Genomic DNA, 19,984 nt, shown 5'->3' with positions numbered 1-19,984 from the left:
ACTTCACAGCCAAAGCAGAGCCCATGTCAGACCAATAGACCACAGTCAGCTCCTGGGCGTATTTGTGCCACACCCCTCTGAGTCTAGGGCTGCTTATACAGTGCCACAGCAACCATAGCTGACTAGTACACGCCTTTGGCCTCTTTAGAACGTGTATGTTTTCATATACACTTCACCACTTGATAAGTCTCCTCTGCTCTCTCCTAAGAGACAGGCAGTGCCGTGACCATGCGTATAAGGCAGCAATACAGAACTCAGCATTTCAAAGTTGCTGGGACTCAAAATAGTGCCATGGCAGGACAGGAGGAGGTTGGCAAAGATCTGAGGAAAGGGAGACACTGGCTCCCTGGGGGCTTATCCAGCTATCCAGAGCATCCTAGGTGGGTTACCTACCAGAGACACATGGATTGACCCTGTCTGTCTGTCTGTCTGTCTGTCTGTCTGTCTGTGGTACCCAAGAAGGGGTATACAGAAACGGATGTTCAATGTCCTTCATCTTTAATCTAATTTTCATCCCTACCTTCTTCCTGGTTCTTGCCTGACCTCAGCTTCAGTTTTCCTGGCGAGCATAGTCCAGAATCAGCCAGGTCCTTTTGCATAATGGCTGCAGACAGACCAGAGCTACTTGAAATAGGACCACAGTGCCTTTGCATTGCTTGTCCTAGCTAGACACAAGCAGGGAAAGAAAAGTTGCTGCAAGCTAAAGGAGACTGGGGGTGGGGTAGGAGGAGGGGGCCCAGGTATTGACCTTCTATGATCAATGCTAAGAGTGGTATAGCCACGTTGTCTGTAACCAGAAAAATAGCCTCTACTGTCAGGCTGGTCATGGGGACATGCTTTGGTAAAAGGAACAAAATTGGACCACCCATACTCCTGATTTTGGAGACCTCTGGTAATGTCAGCATTGAAATGGACCCTGACCTTTTCAAATTTAGCTGATAGTGGACATCCCATCTTCCCTTGTTCTCACTGGTGGGGGAGCAATGGTCACATGCTTGGGCTGACTAGGGCAAGGGCAGCTTTGGGTGAGCAGTAATTGGCAGGAGGGGCTTCCTAGGACATCTTTGTACCAACTGGTTTGAAGGTTGGCCAAAATGCTGTATGGGTACCTCCTCACTTGCTCTTTAGAACATGGGGTAGGGCCCTCAATTCTGTAATTGGGGAAAATGAGGCTCAGAGTGGTACTCAGTGAGGTCCTGGGAACAGCGGCCACCACTCCAGCTGCTCTGCCTATCTGCCCCGCTGTGTAGGTGGGAGTTCTGTCCAGAGCTTTCTCTTGTCTTTAGTGTCTTGCACCTGTATATGCCATCAGGGGTAGGGGTGGGGGAGCAGCCTGTGTCCTAGCAAGAGTGACATACCCCGAGTGCTCTGCAGCTTCACTTCCCAGACAGCTTCCTCTCCAACAGCTTCTGCTGATAGACTTGAGCAGAGCCAGTATTGTGTCCTGAGGTTCTCATCTGCCAGTGGCCCAGCCCCTCAGCTGGTTTAGTACAGAGAGAATGACACAGGGCCATACATACTTCATCGGTATCTATGGTAGGTTGAACGTGGCCTCTCAGATCTGCTTATCTAGAGTTTGTGAACATAGTCTTTCTTGGAAAAGGATTTACGCAGGTTTAATTAAAGAACTTGCTATTTTACTGGGTCAGAATGGGCCCTAAAGCCAATGACCCTCCATGTTCTTGGAAGAAGAGGAACAAAGAATGTGCCATGGAAGACGGATGCAGAGAGTGGAGTAAAATACCTCACAAGGATCACCAAGGGATGCCAAAACCCACCAAAGATGGTCAAATGCAGCTAAGGGATGCTGAAGTTCACCAAGGGTTATCAATGACTACCAAGCACTTCTAAGGAATGCCAAGGGAGGCTAGGGACTGCCAAGGGATGACCACCTAAGGACACAAGAGCCACTGAGGACCTCCAAGGACTGCCGAAGATCACAAAGAGGGTGGCAAGAACCACCAAGGACCAACAAGGGATGACAACAACTTTAAGGAACTGCTAACAAGAGCCAAGTGCCACTAAAGACAGCCAAGACTACCAAGGGATGTCAAGCCACCAGAAGAGATAAGAGAGGCTCCTTCTCTCGGATTCATGGTGAGTCCCACAGACACGGTGCAGTCTGACACTCAGAGTACAGGGACATGTCATCATGATGGGACAGTCTTCCATTCATGTAGTCTAGTGCATACACTGAACAGGTCTTTCCATTTAAAAGTATGCATTTGAACTGTTATTTTAAGGACTGGGAATATACTTTGCAAAACTCATGACCCCAGGCCCCGAACCTATGCCCTGGGAACCAACTTGAGAAGGGCTCAATGCGTGTGCTTACCTTGCTCCTGAGCCATCTCTTGCAGACAGAAGTAGATGACTCTGGCTCCCAAGCTGAATCCAATCAAGGTGACAGGTCTCCGGCCCTGAGGGGAAACAGGACACAGGTGTTTGGAGAGATTACAGCAAGTTTAAGCATGTCAGTCCTTTCATGGACTACAAACTCGTCAGCACTTGCCTGGGTGCATGTTACGGTTCCCACACTCTGAAGTGTCAATCAACGATGTCAGGGCCCTTGCAGATGCAGGAGATAGCAGCTCAGGGGTTGGCTCCCTCAAGAGCAATTGGTCTCTGGCTTAGCTAACTCCCTTTTATCTCAAAGCATCATTGGCCATGACTCTTCTTCCCAGGGACACAGACTAAGTCAATTACAAGGCTATGGACTTGGACTAGTCCTATGGCTAAGGACTGCAGTGATGTGGGGGTCCCTCTGGGGATGTAGAGATCAGACACAAGATGCAATGTGATGACTAGGAAGGCATGGGAGGGGCTTGGTTTTCTGGAGAGAAAGGCTCTAAGTGATAAGACAGTGTCTGGGAGCCTGGAGAAAGGCGAGGCATCATGGGACATGCTAAAGAAAAAGGAGACTGGAGAACAGGGTCCGGCTCCACACAGGAGGTGAGGGGGCAGGCAGCTAAAAGCCGTGGATAGTGCCTAGTGTCCTCTCCCTTTTTGTCCTGAGCATTTCTAGGCACAGAGAGGATGCTTCTGGTTTGTAGCTAAGGGTGAGAGTCCTAGTCAGGTGGCTGAAGACCAGGGACAGCCACAACTTCCAGGAATGCTTTTCATTTCTATATGCCAACCTCTGAAAGTCTGGAATGGGCACACAATGTTGGGGAATTTGCTCAGACACAGAGAAATTGGCACTTGGCACAAGATTGAAGGAGGTGGGGCTCCCAGAAGACAGTGCAGTTATTTTAATGAGAACGGCCCTCCTAGGCTCGTATATTCAGATGCTTTGTCCCAGTTGGTAGAACTGTTTGGGAAGGATTAGGAGGTGTGGCCTTGTGGGAGGAGGTGTGTCACTGGGGATGGACTTTGAGGTTTTAAAAAGCCCACAGCATTCCCAATTAGCGCTGTCTTATGCTTGTGGATTGAGATGTGAGCCCATAGCTACCGCTCTATGCCATGCCTGCCTGCCTAGCCCTCTGGAATTGTGGGCTTCAAGTCACACACTTCCTTTTCTGTTTTCTTCGTCATGGTATCTTGTCATAGCAATAGTAAAGTAACTAAGACAGAGTAATGGTTTCTGCTGGGGTGTGTGTGAACATCCCAGGTCCTGGAACCTGTGAGTGTTACCTGCTGCCCAGGATAAGAACTTTGCAGATGTCAAGAATCTCAGCTCGGCATAGTGGCTCACTACTGTGACCCCAGCACATAGGACTCTGAGCCTAGATGACTGTTAGGAGTTTGAGGCCAGTATGTTTCTAGTACAGCCTGGGCTATAGAGTGAGACACTGTCTCAACCAAAACAAAACAGATAAATAGGGATGCAGGATGAGGATTCAGCAGTCAGAGGGACACAGGAGCCAGAGGGATGCAGGAGCCAGAGGGACAAAGGAGTCCGAGGGATGCAGGAACCAGAGGGATGCAGGAGTCAGAGGAACACAGGAGCCAGAGGGACACAGGAGTCAGAGGGACACAGGAGCCAGAGGGACACAGGAGTCAGAGGCACAGGAGCCAGAGGGACACAGGAGTCAGAGGGACACAGGAGTCAGAGGGACACAGGAGTCAGAGGGACACAGGAGCCAGAGGGACACAGAAGCCAGAGGGACACAGGAGTCAGAGGGACGCAGGAGTCAGAGGGACACAGGAGTCAGAGGGACACAGAGGTCAGAGGGACACAGGAGTCAGAGGGACACAGAGGTCAGAGGGACACAGGAGCCAGAGGGACATAGGAGCCAGAGGGACGCAGGAGTCAGAGGGACGCAGGAGTCAGAGGGACGCAGGAGTCGGGCAGGCAGGAGGGGGGAGAAACAGAGAAGAAGCTTGCAGATGCTCCAAACACCACTGGTGTTGAAGATGGAGGAGGGTCTACCAGCAGAGGAGGACATAGGCCTCTGGGAGGGAAAAGAGGCTAGGAAATGGATGCTGGAAGCAGGAATCCACAAGGAAGGCAACCTGAGGAGGCAGGTCTGACTTCTGCTCTCCATATTGTGAGGAGAGTACACTTGTGTGTGAGGTGTGGATGTTACCAGTCATCACCCTTCTTGGTCGTTGATACCCAGACTGCAACATGGGAGGTGAAAAAGTTCACCTTGCTTAGCCAAACCCACCCCAGTCTGTGCCTTCCAGCCAGACCTGCCAAAGGCCTACTATAGGGTTTCCCTTTCATTCTGGGAGGGGAGATGCAGAGATTGGCTGGCGTTAGCCGTTTCCCAGGCAACACCCCCCACCTTGGCAGAAACTGCTGGGTCTGTCAGTAGCTATGCTCCCCTTTGTCCGCAGTAATTGAATTTCAGCTGGCTGCTTGCCCTTTCAGAATAAAGACTGAATTTCCTGGCTTTTGGGGCAGTGAAGTGTGGTCATGTGACTAGTCTCTGGCCAAGGAGAGGGTAACTGAGAGGTTGTACAGCACCTGCTTTTGCTCCTCAGCTCTTCCTCTTGCCTCCTGGAGCTCAAATACTGTCACCTTGGAGCAAGGAATTCAAGCCATACCATGGGAAATAGTGGTGTGGCTGTGACTTCCTGCTCAAGGCAAGGGGGCCTCTCTCCCATGGCACATACCATAGGAGTGCCTGAGCCCTGGGCTTCTCCAGCAAAAATTAACTTTTACCTTGAGAGAGAGAGAGAGAGAGAGAGAGAGAGAGAGAGAGAGAGAGAGAGAGAGAGAGAGAGAGAGAGAGGGACAGAGAGACAGAGAAACAGAGAGACAGAGAGACAGAGAGAGAATGTATTATACATTCATGTGTATATGTCTGTATATATGTGTATATGTGCAAGTGTGCATGTGTTCATGTTTGTGGGAGTATGTATGTGCATATGCATGTTTGTATATGTGTGCTTATATATGTATGTGTATGCATACATGTATGGACACTGTGTATATGTCACACAGAACTCGTCTACTTCGGTTGTGTCTGTATGAAAGGCCTAAAAACCTGATAAAGGTCCTGAGGCGTACACTTCAAAGGGAGTCAGTCTCCTGAGGTGGTCAGTCGCTGACATCTCCTAGCTCAGGTGTGTTCCAGATTGGTCTCTGCTAAAGTCTGTGGAGAGATCTGCGTGCTTTCTTTATTCAGGCATAAAGGTGCCCTAAGAAATATTTCATAATTAGCTAAAACTGAGAATGAACATTATTTCCTGGCCTCCACAGTGTTTCAATAATCCTAATTGATTTCCTAGCTGTAATTAGCTTGGAATCTTTACAAAGAAGCTGTCTTACCAGACAGGGTGTCTCCAAAGTTAGAGATAGCAGTTAGGTACTTATTATCAGAGCAGTCCCACACAAGGAAGAATTGTTTTATAACCAGAGAGAAGTTATAGGGCTTCCGTCACTAGTTATCTATGTTACAGCCAAGGAATGCTAGTATTCGACCTTCAGCTACTTGCCTCAGACAGACCCAGAGAATTTATCTTGTGGCTACCAAAATAGCCCAAGAAGAAGGACACCACTGCTCCTCCACTTTGCACCTGGCTGCTTGTTCTCACTGACCTTGATGCGGCCGTCTCCTGCCTATGGGACTTCTGTCATTTGCCCTGTTCTCTGTATACTATATAAGCCTGATTTCTGCTTTGTACAAATTGCATTCAGATACCACACTCCTTTGTGTCATTTCTGTTTGTCACTCGCCGAACTCTTTGCCCACCAGGCCAGAACTTTTATCACCCCGTGGAACAAGGGGTCCCTGAAGCAACCCAGTCTGTGGCACGTATATGTATATATGTGTGTATGTGTGCATTTATGTGTGTATGTTTGTGTATGTGTGTATGTTTTTGTGCAGGTGTGTGTTTGTGTATATGCATATGTACGTTTGTATGTGTGTGCCTGTATGTTTATGCATGTATATACACTGTGTGTGTGTACGTGTGTGTGTATGTATATGTGTGTGCGTATGTGTATGTGTGTGTGTATGTGTGCAGGCCACAGGTCAACACTGATCATTATCCCTCAGAATCTACCTACCTTGTTTTATGAGGCAATGTCTCTCCCTGGCCATGGGCCTTTCTGATTTGGCTAAGCCTTGGTGACCAGTGAGCCCCAAAGATCCACTTGTCTTTGTCTCCCCAGTGATGAGATTAAAGGTGTAGATGACCACATCTGGTTTGTTTTTTTTGTTTTTTTTGTTTTTTTGTTTGAGACAGGGTCTCTCTGTGTAGTCCTAGACTAGGCTAGCCTCGAACTCAGAGATCAGCCTGCGTCTGTCTCCCGAATGCTGAGATTATAGGCATGAGCCACCATACCCAGAACTTCTTTGTTTTGTTTTATTTTTAAATGTAGGTTCTGGGGACAGGCACTTTATCAAATTTCTGTGGCCCTGGATCCAAATCTTATTTTAAAGCTATTTTTAAAAAGGTCTATTTTTATTTATTTATGTGTGTGTGTATGTGTAAGTATGTATTGTGCAAGTGTGTGTGTGTGTGTAAGTGTGTGTAAGTGTGTACACCATGTGCATACGTGAGGGAGGCTGGAAGGAGGAGTCAGATTCCACAGTGTGTGTGTGTGTGTGTGTGTGTGTGTGTGTGTGTGTGTAAATGCGTGTGAGTGCGTACACCATGTGCATACGTGAGGAAGGCTGGAAGGAGGAGTCACATTCCGCAGAGCTGCAATGCAGGTGGTTTTGTGTATCCTCGGATACTTTCCTGATTTGAGCTTGAGTGACAGCAAAGATGACTTTCTTCCCCAAAGCGGCTAGGCTCCGACCAATGGACTTACTGTCGGGGTTCTCATTAGTAGGCATGGTGTATATATCAGTATGCAAGCTTCCCTGTCTGCCTTCTCTCCCGCCCCACCCCCACCATTCCTGGGTACCTGTTGCCGTGAGAGAAGGATGTGCGCCAGGTGTTTGCCAACTTCTGCTGACCGGTGGAGACACACGCCCCAGGGGTTGTCGATGACATTGGCGACGCTGAGTAGGGAGGCTGGCCAGGTTAGAGCAGCCACGATACCTGAGGAGATGGGAGCCCACAGATGAAGTGGGGGAGCCTTGCTAGGGCAGTGTGGCTGATGGATGCTCTAGAAAATCTGAAAGGTTTCCTGGTGACAGACTCTAACCAGCAAATGGGGAAACTTGAAACAACATTTCTGATGCATAAACTACATCTCTTGCCCAAGCACACGCCATTGTGAGATTCCAAAGACAGCTCCATCCAGTCATTCATCCAGTATCCTAAATCCACTACCTTGCCCAGCTCAAGTGACTTGTTTATTTAGGGCAAAGAAACAGTAGGTGGGGGGCTTGAGCTAGCCTGGGGTATGAGACCACATCTGCTGATCTCTCCCACTGGTATGGGCCAGCTTGATGTCTTCAAGAGACACATGGGACAGAGCCAAGCCATTCAAGTTGCCTCAGGCTGGCTGAGGAAGGGAACAGTTAACTGACCCATGGATCCATAAATAGGCCCAGTTGAGATAAGCCAACTTCAGCCTTGCCTCTCCTGAGCTGTTGGAATAAAGGATTACGACACCATGATTTGAGGGTTGACATGTCATGAAGCAGTATCCAATGGATACACTATATGATTGGCTGTTGCCTTGTCTCTTGGCATAAAAGTCACAAACAAAGCTGAGGCAGGAGAATCGCAAAATTAAAGTCTACCTAGGCTACGGAGTGGGTTCGAGGACAGCCTGGGGAAATTAATGAACCCCTGTCTTGAGATAAAAAGCAAACGCAAACTTGGGGGAAGAATATGATTGAAATATATTTAAATTTAAAAATTGTTTTAAATAATAATAAAAACATTCTAGCTTAAGGTCAAGATTGATGCAACCACTTTTCTTATCTTTAAATGCAGAATAAAACTTTGACTTTTTTTTTTTCCTTTTGCCTCCCAGAATAAAAAGCACAAAAAAAGTAAACACAGTGCTAAGATGAGCTAAGAATGTCTGCAATGCTCGCCTGGCATGCGTGCAGCCCTAGGATTGTCTGCACCCTTGGTCTCCAGCACACAGCCAGGTTCCTGCAATGCTCGCTTGGCATGTGTGTGGCCCTAGGGTTGTCTGCACCCTTGGTCTCCAGCACACAGCCAGGTTCCTGCAATGCTCGCCTGGCATGCGTGCGGCCCTAGGGTTGTCTGCACCTTTGGTCTCCAGCACACAGCCAGGTTCCTGCAATGCTCGCCTGGCATGCGTGCGGCCCTAGGATTGTCTGCACCCTTGGTCTCCAGCACAAAGCCAGGTTCCCTTGGATTACAGACATGCAAGGTTTGGGTGCCATGGTGTCAGTGTGGGGTGCTTACCCGAGAGCACGGTGTACTTGAGAGCCTCCTGGGCCACCATGTTAGCGAGGCCACTGAGGATGGTCTCCAGGGCATTGCCCAACTCCATCAGGTACTTGGCCTCCCAGGCCAGGCAGTACTGCTCCTGGCTGCGGGCTAGGGCCATCCATGGTGCGTTAAACGTGCCTGAAAAGAACACATATAGGTGTAGGCAGCATCCTCTACTGGCTGTGGCAGAGGGTGTCCCAGTCACGGAACAGGTGAATGGAGGATGGCAATCTATAAAGATTGCTACATGGATGGATGGATGGATGGATAGATGGGTGAGTGGTTGTGTGGGTGGATGGATAGATGGGTGGGTGGATAGATGGATAGATGGGTGAGTGGATGAATGGGTGGGTGAGTGGGTGGATGGATGGGTTGGGTGGATGGGTGGATGGGTGGATGAGTGGATGGATAGATGGACAGATGGATAGATAGATGGTTGGGTAGATGATGCATGGTTGGATGGATGGATGGATGGGTGAATTCTTATCTGGATAATGGGCGGTTGGGTACACAGGTGGATGGATAGAAGGTGGTCTTTGCACCTCTCTTTGTCTACTCCCTCTCTGTGAAATGAGCCTTCCATTCCCAGTCCTTAAAGACACATAGAACAAACTAGCCCAGGGTCTGACCAACAGAGGCAAACCCGGTTCCCATCTGAGTCCCTCTCCACCCTGATCCTCACGGTATCTGCCGGACCCGAGCCAGCCAGTAATGGCAATGGTGATGTGTAGCTGCCTGCCTTCCGTCAGTGGCAGGAACATGAACTCCTCAATGGCCCCGACTCGCTTCTTCATCTTGTATCCTAAGGACAGAGACACAAGCAAGTGCGTTTACATAGTCATACATCGAGTCTATATGCTCTGCTCCTGGACAAATGCATTTCATCTGAGAACTCTAAGACAGGTACGACTGTTGTCCCTGATTAGAAGATAGGAAGACACTGCTCAAGGCCATTAAACCACAGGCCAGGGTCTGAACTCAGGTTCTGAATCATTGCCCTGTCCTGCCTCAGTTGCTATCTCTCTCCTGCATTTCCTGCTGGGCCTTAACCCTCACTCAGCTTATACCAGCTGTGATTCTTGGCAGCATTCCACATGCCTGCGTGTGACTGGAGGCCACCAGCACAGGCAAGGCTGGAGAGCCACAGCGAGGACTTCATGACTCCGAGGGATGGTGCCTGGGTACTCCCTGGGTGATAGCAACAGGCTGGGCTGGACTCTTTCACCGCAGCAAGTACTCACGGGGTACACATGGGGAAACTTAGACCCTGGCTGTGCTGATTACAAATCCAACAACTTCTAAGATCTGCTGCAAATCTGGCTTGGCTGGGATTCCAAAAGGGCAAAGCCACATTTCCTCACTCCCTCCTCTGCTCCCTGCCCCTTGCAAAAAGCCATCTGGTGTATCCTTTCGGCTGAGTCAAGGTGGATTAAAATCTTCTCCAAGGCCCCGTTCCTTTTTAACCTTACCTGTTAGGCCAGCTCCAGCTGCACCAAACAGTGAGGTCATAACGGCGATGCCAGCCACTGAGCCCAACGCGGCTGCCCCAGCACTGCCTATGATTGTTGCAGCTCCGGCAGCCACAAGTGGGGCAGCTAGTCCCCCAGTCACACCTGCAGAGTAAGAGCTCAGTCAGGACATGGCTTAATGGGTTCTTTCCCCAGTGCTGCCTTCTATAGAGCTTCCGCAATGCCTTTAAATTAATTTTTATTTTTTCACTTTTAGAGACTATCTCGCATAGCTGAGGGTGACCTCAGACTCACTAGGCAGCAAAGGATGACCTTGAACTCTTGATCCTTCTGCCTCTCTCTATCTCCTAAGTGCTGGGATCACAGGCATGAACCACCATGCCTGGGCAGTGACTATCAGTGTTAATGAGCATATTTACTACTGGCTTAGGTGCCTGTCACGTGCAGGGGCCACCTCCCCACTGATACACAGGCCACAATCTATTCCTCCCCAACCCCCCAGCAGAGCCTCACCAATCACTGTCCCGCCTCCAACCGTGGCCAGGCCTATCAGGAGATAGCGTTTCCACTTCCTCCGTTTTTCTTTTCTCTTCCGGGATGCTTCTGCGGTCCTGGAGAGAAGAGGCAGGTCTATGGCTAGCTATGGGCCAGGATCCCTTAAATCCTCCCACTTCACCAACCCCTAAACCAGAGATCAATGGTAGGTAGGTAGGTCCTGGGCCCATCAGTGCCTGGAGGAAATTGCAGTGAATGGAACATACTACTTACCCAGCAGATCCATCCTAATGGGTGCAATTTAAATAATGAAAAGATAATAATAATAATAATAATAATAATAGCAACAATAGCAAAAGAGGCAAACAATAGCTTTCACAGAACAGATGAACCCAAAATGAATACAGAATGTGTCCTCATCCTGCCAGCAGATTCCATCTCCCCTGGGGTTTGGAAATCTGTCCCCTCCAGAGCAATTATGTGTACAATGAGCCGGAAAAATGTGTGTATGGGAGAAGGGGCCTAGTGGTAACAGCTGAGTTGGTCCAGACTGAAAACACAGATGCTGTAAGTCCAGTCAAAGGTAAGAGGGCTATCTGCAGGGAGAATGTTTGGGGTCTTTATAATTTATATTTTTAGCTCTTTGAGAGAGGGTCTCAAGGCCCAGGCAGGCCTTTAATTCTCTGTGTAGCTGTGGATAACCTCAAACTTAGGATCCTCCAGCCTCCATGTTTCCAAGTGCTGGAATTACAGCCATGTACCACCATGCCTAGCTTGTGTGGTTCAGACATGGAGCCCAAGGCTTTGAGAATGTTCAGTGAGGAGAGCATGAATCGAGCAGCCATCACCAGCTCCTTTGAGAATGACCCTCTCAATGCCCAGAGCCAAGATGCTCAGCTTCTCCAATGGACCTTTAGCCCTTGGCTGCTTTAAGGAGATCAGAGACAAGGAGAGAGGTGGAAGGTGGGTGGAGAGGCCATTACGAGAGAACTCTGAACTGAAGCTGGAATTTGGACAACCAAACTCGGCATGATCATAAATGACGAGAAACGGTTAATATTTAGTGAGCCCTTCCTCTACACCAGTCTCCACACTGCACACTTCCCATACTTTGTCAAGAAGCACTTTATTGCGGTCCCATGGTCTGGATGCTTTAAGAGATAATAGTGGTATAGCTGGGCATGGTGGTATGCACCTTTAATCCCAGTACTCCAGGAAGCAGAGAGAGGTAGGCAGATCTCTTGAGTTCCAGCCTGGTCTACAGAGCAAGTTCCAGGACAGCCAGGGTGGTTACACAGAGAAAACCTTATCTTCACACCCCAAAGGAGATAATAGTGGTTATTCCAGAGGGGCCGTGTGTGTGTGTGTGTGTGTGTGTGTGTGTGTGTGTGTGTGTGCTAAGAGAATGCTTGAAATCTTCATGGAGCTCATGTCCTTGGAGGTAACAATGGCCGCTTGTGCCATGCAACAGAGGTTTTTGAGCCTCAGTCTTCTACAAAATGAAGACAATAATACATATCTCTTTAAAAAAAGATATTTTTTCACTACATTAATTGTATGTGTGTGTGTGTAAGTTTGAGAACAACATATGGGGGTGGGCTATCTCCTGCTACCACGTAGGTCTCAGTGACAGAACTCGGGGTCATCAGTGTCTTTACTTGCTGTGCCGTCTCAGTAGCCCAGTGATGACTTGCTTTGTGAAGATGACACTTATCCTATCTAGCCAACGCACATACTGCAAATGGACAACGCACCGCACCCCCACCTCCACCCAGAGCCTGCACATCTGTGGGCTGAAATCCCCTGCCTCTATCCATGCTTGACCAATGTACCCACATCCTTCCCCATGAGAGGAACAAGGAGCAGGCTTCTCACCAGCGCCCTCTCACCTCTCCTAGGAGGCCCTGGTGTGGAAGGCAGCACTTCTCAACTGCCTCCTTGCAGAGAACCAGAAACCAATGGTGAGGATCTTTGGCAGCCACTGAGCCTGAAGCTGGTCTCCATGATAGATGGTACACATAACCATTAGGTGGAAGGTGAGAGGTGACTAGGAGTGAGGGGGTCTGGTGTCAGGCTCTAAACTGTGGGATTCCACAGTTACCCCTCAGTATTGATTCTAGGTGTCCCACAGGGCACAGGAATCCACAGGGGCTCATGTCCCTTACGTCTGTGTACATTTGCATATAGCTTCTCATATCTTCCTGAGTGCTTTAGAGATATTTAGATTTCATATCTCTCATACAATATAGCAATGCCATGTGTCACTGTATTTATCCTGTTTGGGCAAAATAAAATGAAATGAAGTACAGTCAGCACAGAATTTATTTTTTAAAACAATAATTATTTTAGGCTAGGCATGATAGAGCCTACCTGAATCCCCAGTGCTGAGGATGTGGACGTGGGAGGATCAGAAGGTCTCACACACACACACACACACACACACACACTAAGCCAGCCTGAGGTATATTACACCTTGTTTCAAATTTAAAAAAAAATTTCCTGTTGGTTGACTTGGAGTGCATAGAAATGTCAGAGCTTTTGATTGTGCACTCCTGTGCACCTAGCTGCCAGTTGCTGGCCAGCTTTCCTCTGTGAAACACAGGGTAGGGTTGCGGGGCACGATGCTGTCATTTCTAGAATGTTTAAAAGCCAGTACAGGAGGCTGCCAGGTCTCCTTTGCTTTGACCTGAGACTGCCAGCGTTCCAGACAGGCACTGATCCATCAGCTTAGAGCTCCAAACCAGGACGACAGGGACAAGATCCACAGCCGATCTTCATTTGATGCACAAAGCAAGAAATAAGGCCTTGGTGTTGCAAGCCATGGGGATTTGGGGGCTATCCGTTACAGCAGCTAAATCTCCCCACCTCAGGGACAGAGCCACTCACTGAGCCTGTGACTCTGTAGGGATTGTAATCTGAACCTTTTCATGTAAGCACCCTGGGGGGTTAGCTGTGTGTGTGTGTGTGTGTGTGTGTGTGTGTGTGTGTGTGTGTAGGGAGTGTTTGGAGGCCTGTATGAGATGTCCCGGCCAAGGCGACTTCCTAATTGTCACCATTCAATATGTTTGCTGATGTTATTATGTGTCTCACTGCTCTGACCACTTCCTTACTTCTTTCTACCCAGAGGCAGTGATAGACTCTGACCCTTAAAGGCTTTGACCCTTCATTAATGGCCATTCCATCAGTTCAAACAGGAGGCTGGCTTCTCAACAGAGGGCCCAAGTGAAGCATGACCACACACAGTGGGGAGGCTGACCACACACAGTGGGGAGGCTGGCCACACACAGTGGGGAGGCTGGCCACACACAGTGGGGAGGCTGGCCACACACAGTGGGGAGGCTGGCTACACACAGTGGGGTCCAGCAGTGTGGCTTGGAGTCAGGAGCCCACTTGTGCATGACAGACAAGGACTGAGGAGCAGCTGGAAGCTGAGGGAAGAGGCGCAGGGGCCCAGCACTGCTAGCCCACCCTTTCCTGGCTCTCCACTCTGCCGTTCGCCCTGGGCCTGGGTGGTATTCCGGGCAGGTTTCGAGTACACATGCGTACATGTGTTCAGGTGCACATACCCAGTGAGCATACTTGTGGAGGCCAGAGGTCCACATCAGGTATAGCCTGCAATTGCTCTTTATGTCATTTTGGGAGTCAGGGTCTCTCGGTCAACCCACAGCTCACTGATTCAGCTACACTGGCTGCCTAGTGAGTTTCAAGGGCTTGCCTGTCTTTTCCCAATCCACAGGCTGAGCCTTGGGCTCTAGGCTCATGCCACTGCATCTGGAGTTTTTACATGGGTGCTGCTTGTTTGCACAGCAAACACTTCACTCACTGAGACATCTCCCAGCCCCACAACATGGTTTTTGCAACAGAACCAATCACTGCAGGAACACATGCTACTTTGTTTCTTTTAGTAAACACAGAGCGGACCCAGGCTAAGAGAAAACACGCAGGTGGAGTACAGGCCACTCACCACCCAGTAAGAAACTTATAGAACAAGAGCACAAAAGGGAACTGGTGGAAAACTCCTGAGTTCAAGGCCAGGCTGGTCTACACGGCAAGTTCGAGGCTAGGCAGGGCTACATAGTAAGATCTTGTCTCAAGCAAATGGATAAACAAAATGTTCACAATTGCTACAAATGTCTTTTAGTAAGAACCTACTAAGATTTCCAAGTTAGTGCATGACCTGGCACTGACAGCTTCTAGATTTCTCCCACAGTGACGTCTGTATACTAATGGTACCAGACAATCAGCAGGCTTAGCTCAGTTTGATGGAGTAGAATGACTACAAAATCAATACGGTCCCTGAGGCCTGTGTGGCACAAATGTGTGGAGCTAGCTCATCAGAGCGGTTCTGCAGAGACACCCCCCTACCCGACCCCCAAAAGGCACTCTGACCCCTAGCAGGGTCCTCCTCCATGTTATCATTTTAATGTTTCCAAACATTTTCTGACTGGAAAAGGTGGGATTTTTTTCTTTCTTTTAAAAAAGCTTTATTACTTTGGTGTGTGTGTGTGTGTGCATGTGTGCGTGTGTGTGTGTGTTGTCTTGGCATGTATGGTCTATCACATGTATGCAGTGCTAGTGGAGGCAGGAAGAGGGCGACAGAGCTCATGGTACTGAAGTTAAACTGCTTGGGAGCCACCAGGTGGGTGCTCGGAACTGGAGACCAGCCAGTGCTCTTAACCACTGAGCCATCTCTCCACTCTTCCTTTTGTTTCTTTTAAAAATGAAATCAACGTTATTTTCCTTTTTCAAGTTTTATTACATTTTTACTGCATGTCTATATGCTTGTATGTCTGTTTATGTATGTAGATATACGCAGAGGCCAAAGGATAACTTGCGTGAATCAGGTCTCCTCTTCACCTGGGTACCTGGGGTCAAATTCAGGGTGTTGGCCACAAGCACCTCTGCATGCTGAGCCATCTTGCCAACCCCCAAGGAAGTGTTTTCCTTAGAAGGTATTCAGTCACACACATGGCCTATTAATCGCTGTATGTGTGCCCATCTTAATAACTGCTTTCCCTGTAAGCAGCTATTTCCTTTCCTTATCTTTACTGATAATTGCAGCATTTTATCCCTGCAATGATTTCAGTAGTCTGGTTGAATTTCAACACTGAGAGCCCGAGAGGCAACATCTGCTCTGAGTCACAGCCAGGCTGCTTCTTTCCTTTTCCCTGGATGATGAAATTCTGGGAACTCCAAATCTAAATGATGGCTTCAGTCCTGCCATGGACTTTGCCATCTGATTAGACACAATGGCAGCCCATACCTTCAGATAGTCAGTCGATGGCCACTTGCACTTTCTAGAATAGGAGGCGTGAACTTGAGATGGTGTTTCCGTGTCAGCCAAGGTCAGATCCCCCAAACTGCGAAACTAGCTCAAGAAGAGGAGGACCCCAACACTGTTCACAGTGTGGAGCCACCAATCCAAGGCATCTGCTCTCCCATGGGAGTGTGTGCTCTCTAGCCCCTCCCTTCCACCGGTTTCCAGTGGAACTCAAGGTCCCGCATATGCTAGACAAGCTTGCTACCACTTGCCGGCCATCAGCTTAGCTCTGGCTTCAGTGAGAGATCCTGTTTTGAGGAAATGAATGGGCAGTGATAGGGAAGCCCCCCAATGTCCATGTCTGTCCTCGTGTGCATGTGTATGAGTGATTTACAGGCAAACAGATGTACACCCTAACCCCAGCCCACCCTGAGAGCTATTCCTAAAGCCTGGAAGGAGAATATCTAGGGTTTCAAATTGGTCCTCCAGAAAATAACACAGAAGCCAGGCGGTGGTGGCGCACGCCTTTAATCCCAGCACTTGGGAGGCAGAGGCAGGTGGATTTCTGAGTTCCAGGCCAGCCTGGTCTACAGAGTGAGTTCCAGGACAACCAGGGCTATACAGAGGAACTCTGTCTTGGGAGAAAGAAAGAAAGAAAGAAAGAAAGAAAGAAAGAAAGAAAGAAAGACAGAAAGACAGAAACAGAGAGAGAAAGAATCACAGAAGCCCAGTGCTGGTGGTGCACACCTCTAATGCCAGCATCCCAGAGGCAGAGGCAGGTGGATCTCTGGAAGTTTGACTCCAGCCTGATCTACATAGCAAGGACAGCCACAGCTATATAATGAGATCCTGTCTTGAAACCCCTTCCCCCCCAACCCCCCCAAAAAAAGGGGAGGAAAGAAAACAATAAAATAACACACAGGCTCAGGCTGGACATGGTGATTGAATCAGGAAGCCATGGGACAGCTAAGTGACCTGGGCTAGCTGACTCCCCACAAGGACGGTAAGAGAGTCATATGGAGCAGGCCCTGGGCTTATATCAGGAAGCACTGGGCAGGAGTCAGACAATGGCTGCATTTCTTGGAGGAGTTATGAAGTCCAGCCCTGTCTCGGCTGAGGGTCACCGAGGCCTGCTGCCTAGCAGGCACGGTCCCAAGCTTTGGATGTGAGGTGATTAATTGAACCTCCCACACCCTCTGATGTAGAATGACCGACCACTAACCCCACACTGGAGCTGAAGGAACCGAGGTATGGAGAGGTGAGGTCAGGTAACAGAGAGGAGGAGGCTGGGGTGGCATTCAGGTGAGGACCAAGTGCACTCACTGGGTGACATGACACATTCTGAATGCCACCACAGAGAGACCCGGTACAAAGCCTCAGCATTAAAAGGCATCTCTACACAGTCCGATCCTGTAAAACAGGGGTGGCAAAGTGGTCCTCGTGCCCAGAGAGGGCAAGGCGCCTCCCCGAGGCCACGGCAGGGTCAGTGGAGAGCCTGCTTTCCTTTACTTTCAGATCCTTCTAGAGAACAGAGTTCTCCACAGTCCCTTAAGCTCCACATTCAGATATGATGATAGATAATTGTAATGCTAGCTGCTAACAAACAGATGATGAGCTGCATGGACCCCCTCACTATCAGCTTCCTTTCTGCCCCAACGGGAAACCTAGGCTAAAGGTCTTCATTGCTATCCCACTTCACAGGTAAGGAAACTGAGGCCCAGAGAACATCAATAACTTTCTCAAGGTCATAAAGCCAGGGAAGTTTGGAGTTGGGCTGTGTTGGAACTTCTGGTGCCCATCTTCTCTGACTCTATGAATTTGATGAAGTCAGAACAGACCCCTCTGGATCACGGCTCCTGTCTGATAGCAGGATCCTCAGGCACCGACTGGGAAGTCTCTCCATCTCAAAGCCTATGAGGCTGACACATTTTCAACATAGTTGAAGAACTAGGTCGTAGTCCTTGTGGTTAAAGTCATTGGTCCAGGTCTGCCTGTTTGCTGCCTGCCATAGTTCTGAGCATCAACATAAATATTTTCACATTATTTCTCTTGTGTGTCCTACATTTGAAGACCAGGGGTTGACAGCAAGTGACTTCCTCAATCACTCTCCATTTGGTTGTTTGAGATAGGGTCTCACTGAACCTGGGGCTCAGTGACTAGCACTGGGGACCGTCCTGTCTCTCCCTGCCCATTGCTAAGGGTACAGGTGCTCACTGCTGTGCCCAGCTTTTACATGGATGCTAGAGGCCCATGCAGGCCTTCACATTATTTCAACAAACTGCCAGAGCGTGTGGTGGCGCACGGCTTCAATCCCAGCACTCAGGAGGCAGAGGCAGGTGGATCTGAGTTCGAGGCCAGCCTGCTCTACAGAGCAAGTTCCAGAACAGACCTGGGCTACATAAAGAGACCCTGTCATAAAACAAAACAGGCAAACCCAAAAACCCAAACTGAAAACTCCCCTTGCCACTGTCTGCCGTCCTTCTGCCTGTATGTACTGGAGGGAGATGGCTCTGCCTCTGAGCTGAGCTTCGGATTTCTATCTCCCACTGGGTACAACTACTGGAACTGGGCGACCCAGAGATGGCTGTGGGGATGAAGAGAAGCCCATGCTGGGCAGGTGTGCCTGACGCCCTGTGCCTGGTGCCTGTTACAGCACTTCAGGATCAAGATGGGGCTGGAGTTGATTTATGGTACTGGGATTAGATGACGCCCAGAGCTGGGCTCTGGCCAAGTCACAAGGATGACTTTCTTTTCCACATTCTTAATGTGTATATGGGTGGCGGCAGCAGGGTACGTGATGTGTCTGTGTGTACATGCAGGTCAGAGGACAAATTCTCTTTGGCATTTTTCAGACTCTATCCACTACTTCTTATTTTTAATTTTGAGGAAGGGTCTCTCAATAGCCTGAAAACTCACCAATCTGGTCAGGCTGGCTAACCACCCATCTCTGCCCCTTGAGTGCTGGGATTACAAGTGTGCACCACCATAGCCAGCCTTTTCTGGTTCTGGGATCAACCATAGGTCCAGTGCTTCCACGGTGAGTGCTTAGCTGATTGAGCTATCTCCCCATATCCTTGGTGTGGGGGTTTACGAGGGAAGGGGAGGGTTCACATCCATCAAGCCCTTGCCACGTGCCAGCTTGGGCTGAGTATTTTCTGTTGTGATTACATTCTTTTCTCTGATGACCCTGGGGGTAGGGGGAGGTGCTGAACTCTCCTTATAGCATTTTGTATCTAGGGATACTGTAGTTAGAGAAAGTGTCACAAAAGCTGGAGATGGAGCGAAGTTTTCAGTACCACCAGATGGTGGAGGACCACTGGATGGTGGAGGATCACTGAATGGTGAAGGACCACTAGATGGTGGTCACACACCCAGCGCCTTTAACAAGCATCTCTTCTTGCCTCTGCAGCCAAGCCCAGAGAGGGTGGCAAGTGACTTGCTAAGGTCACGTGGTGAGTCAGGGCTACTGGGACTCTTTGTCTAATGTTCCCTCGACCTCACTGCATGGCTTCTACATGGGAAGGGAACTTGGGTTGGGCAAAGATCCCTCAAGTGGAATTCAGGCTTCTGCAGGAGCCTCGGGGCTGTCTTACTCAGACTCCTCCTCTTTGGCGTCCTTCAGGCTCTCCACGAAGACCTCTTCGAGAATATCAAGCTCCTCCAGGGGCACCTCAAGCAGGGAGGTCACATGACAAACGAGGACTCTGGCCCGGGCATCATAGTGTCCTTCAAAGGAAACAGAATGCCCAGAGGTTAAGTTCAGGTTTTAAGCCAGGGATGCTAGCAAGGGCGCAGACAGCAAACCCTAAACCTGGAAGCAAAACCAACAGCCCCAGGGCAGTTGGCCTCACAGGCGGCTCTTGGCAGCTCCCCCGTCCTCTGGATTGTCCCCTGACCCAAGCACACCCGGTCACAGATCCCTGTGTGCCTGTAACCCTCTAAGTAGACCATTCCCATTTCCTGTCCTAGTGGTCCAGGATCATGTGATCCTCTTTTTTTT

The 19,984-nt window shown here is 49.3% G+C and overlaps 1 protein-coding gene across 11 annotated transcripts in view; it reads right to left on the bottom strand.

Moving 5' to 3' along the window:
* The window catches only part of Tmco4 (transmembrane and coiled-coil domains 4), an 83,022-nt gene that overhangs the window by 26,889 nt on the left and 36,149 nt on the right, over positions 1-19,984 (bottom strand). For all 11 annotated transcript variants that reach the window (XM_031379236.1, XM_031379229.1, XM_031379227.1 and 8 more), the window contains 7 exons: positions 19,578-19,710; positions 10,743-10,840; positions 10,230-10,373; positions 9,443-9,562; positions 8,734-8,898; positions 7,307-7,443; positions 2,336-2,420 (listed from right to left, as the gene is read on the bottom strand). In XM_031379236.1, coding sequence (XP_031235096.1) covers positions 2,336-2,420; positions 7,307-7,443; positions 8,734-8,898; positions 9,443-9,562; positions 10,230-10,373; positions 10,743-10,840; positions 19,578-19,710 — 882 coding nt within the window. The remainder of the gene's footprint in view (positions 1-2,335; positions 2,421-7,306; positions 7,444-8,733; positions 8,899-9,442; positions 9,563-10,229; positions 10,374-10,742; positions 10,841-19,577; positions 19,711-19,984) is intronic.

Source organism: Mastomys coucha, unplaced genomic scaffold (genome assembly GCF_008632895.1).
Source record: "Mastomys coucha isolate ucsf_1 unplaced genomic scaffold, UCSF_Mcou_1 pScaffold18, whole genome shotgun sequence".
Lineage (NCBI taxonomy): Eukaryota > Metazoa > Chordata > Mammalia > Rodentia > Muridae > Mastomys > Mastomys coucha.
This window is presented reverse-complemented; position numbering and strand designations above follow the sequence as displayed.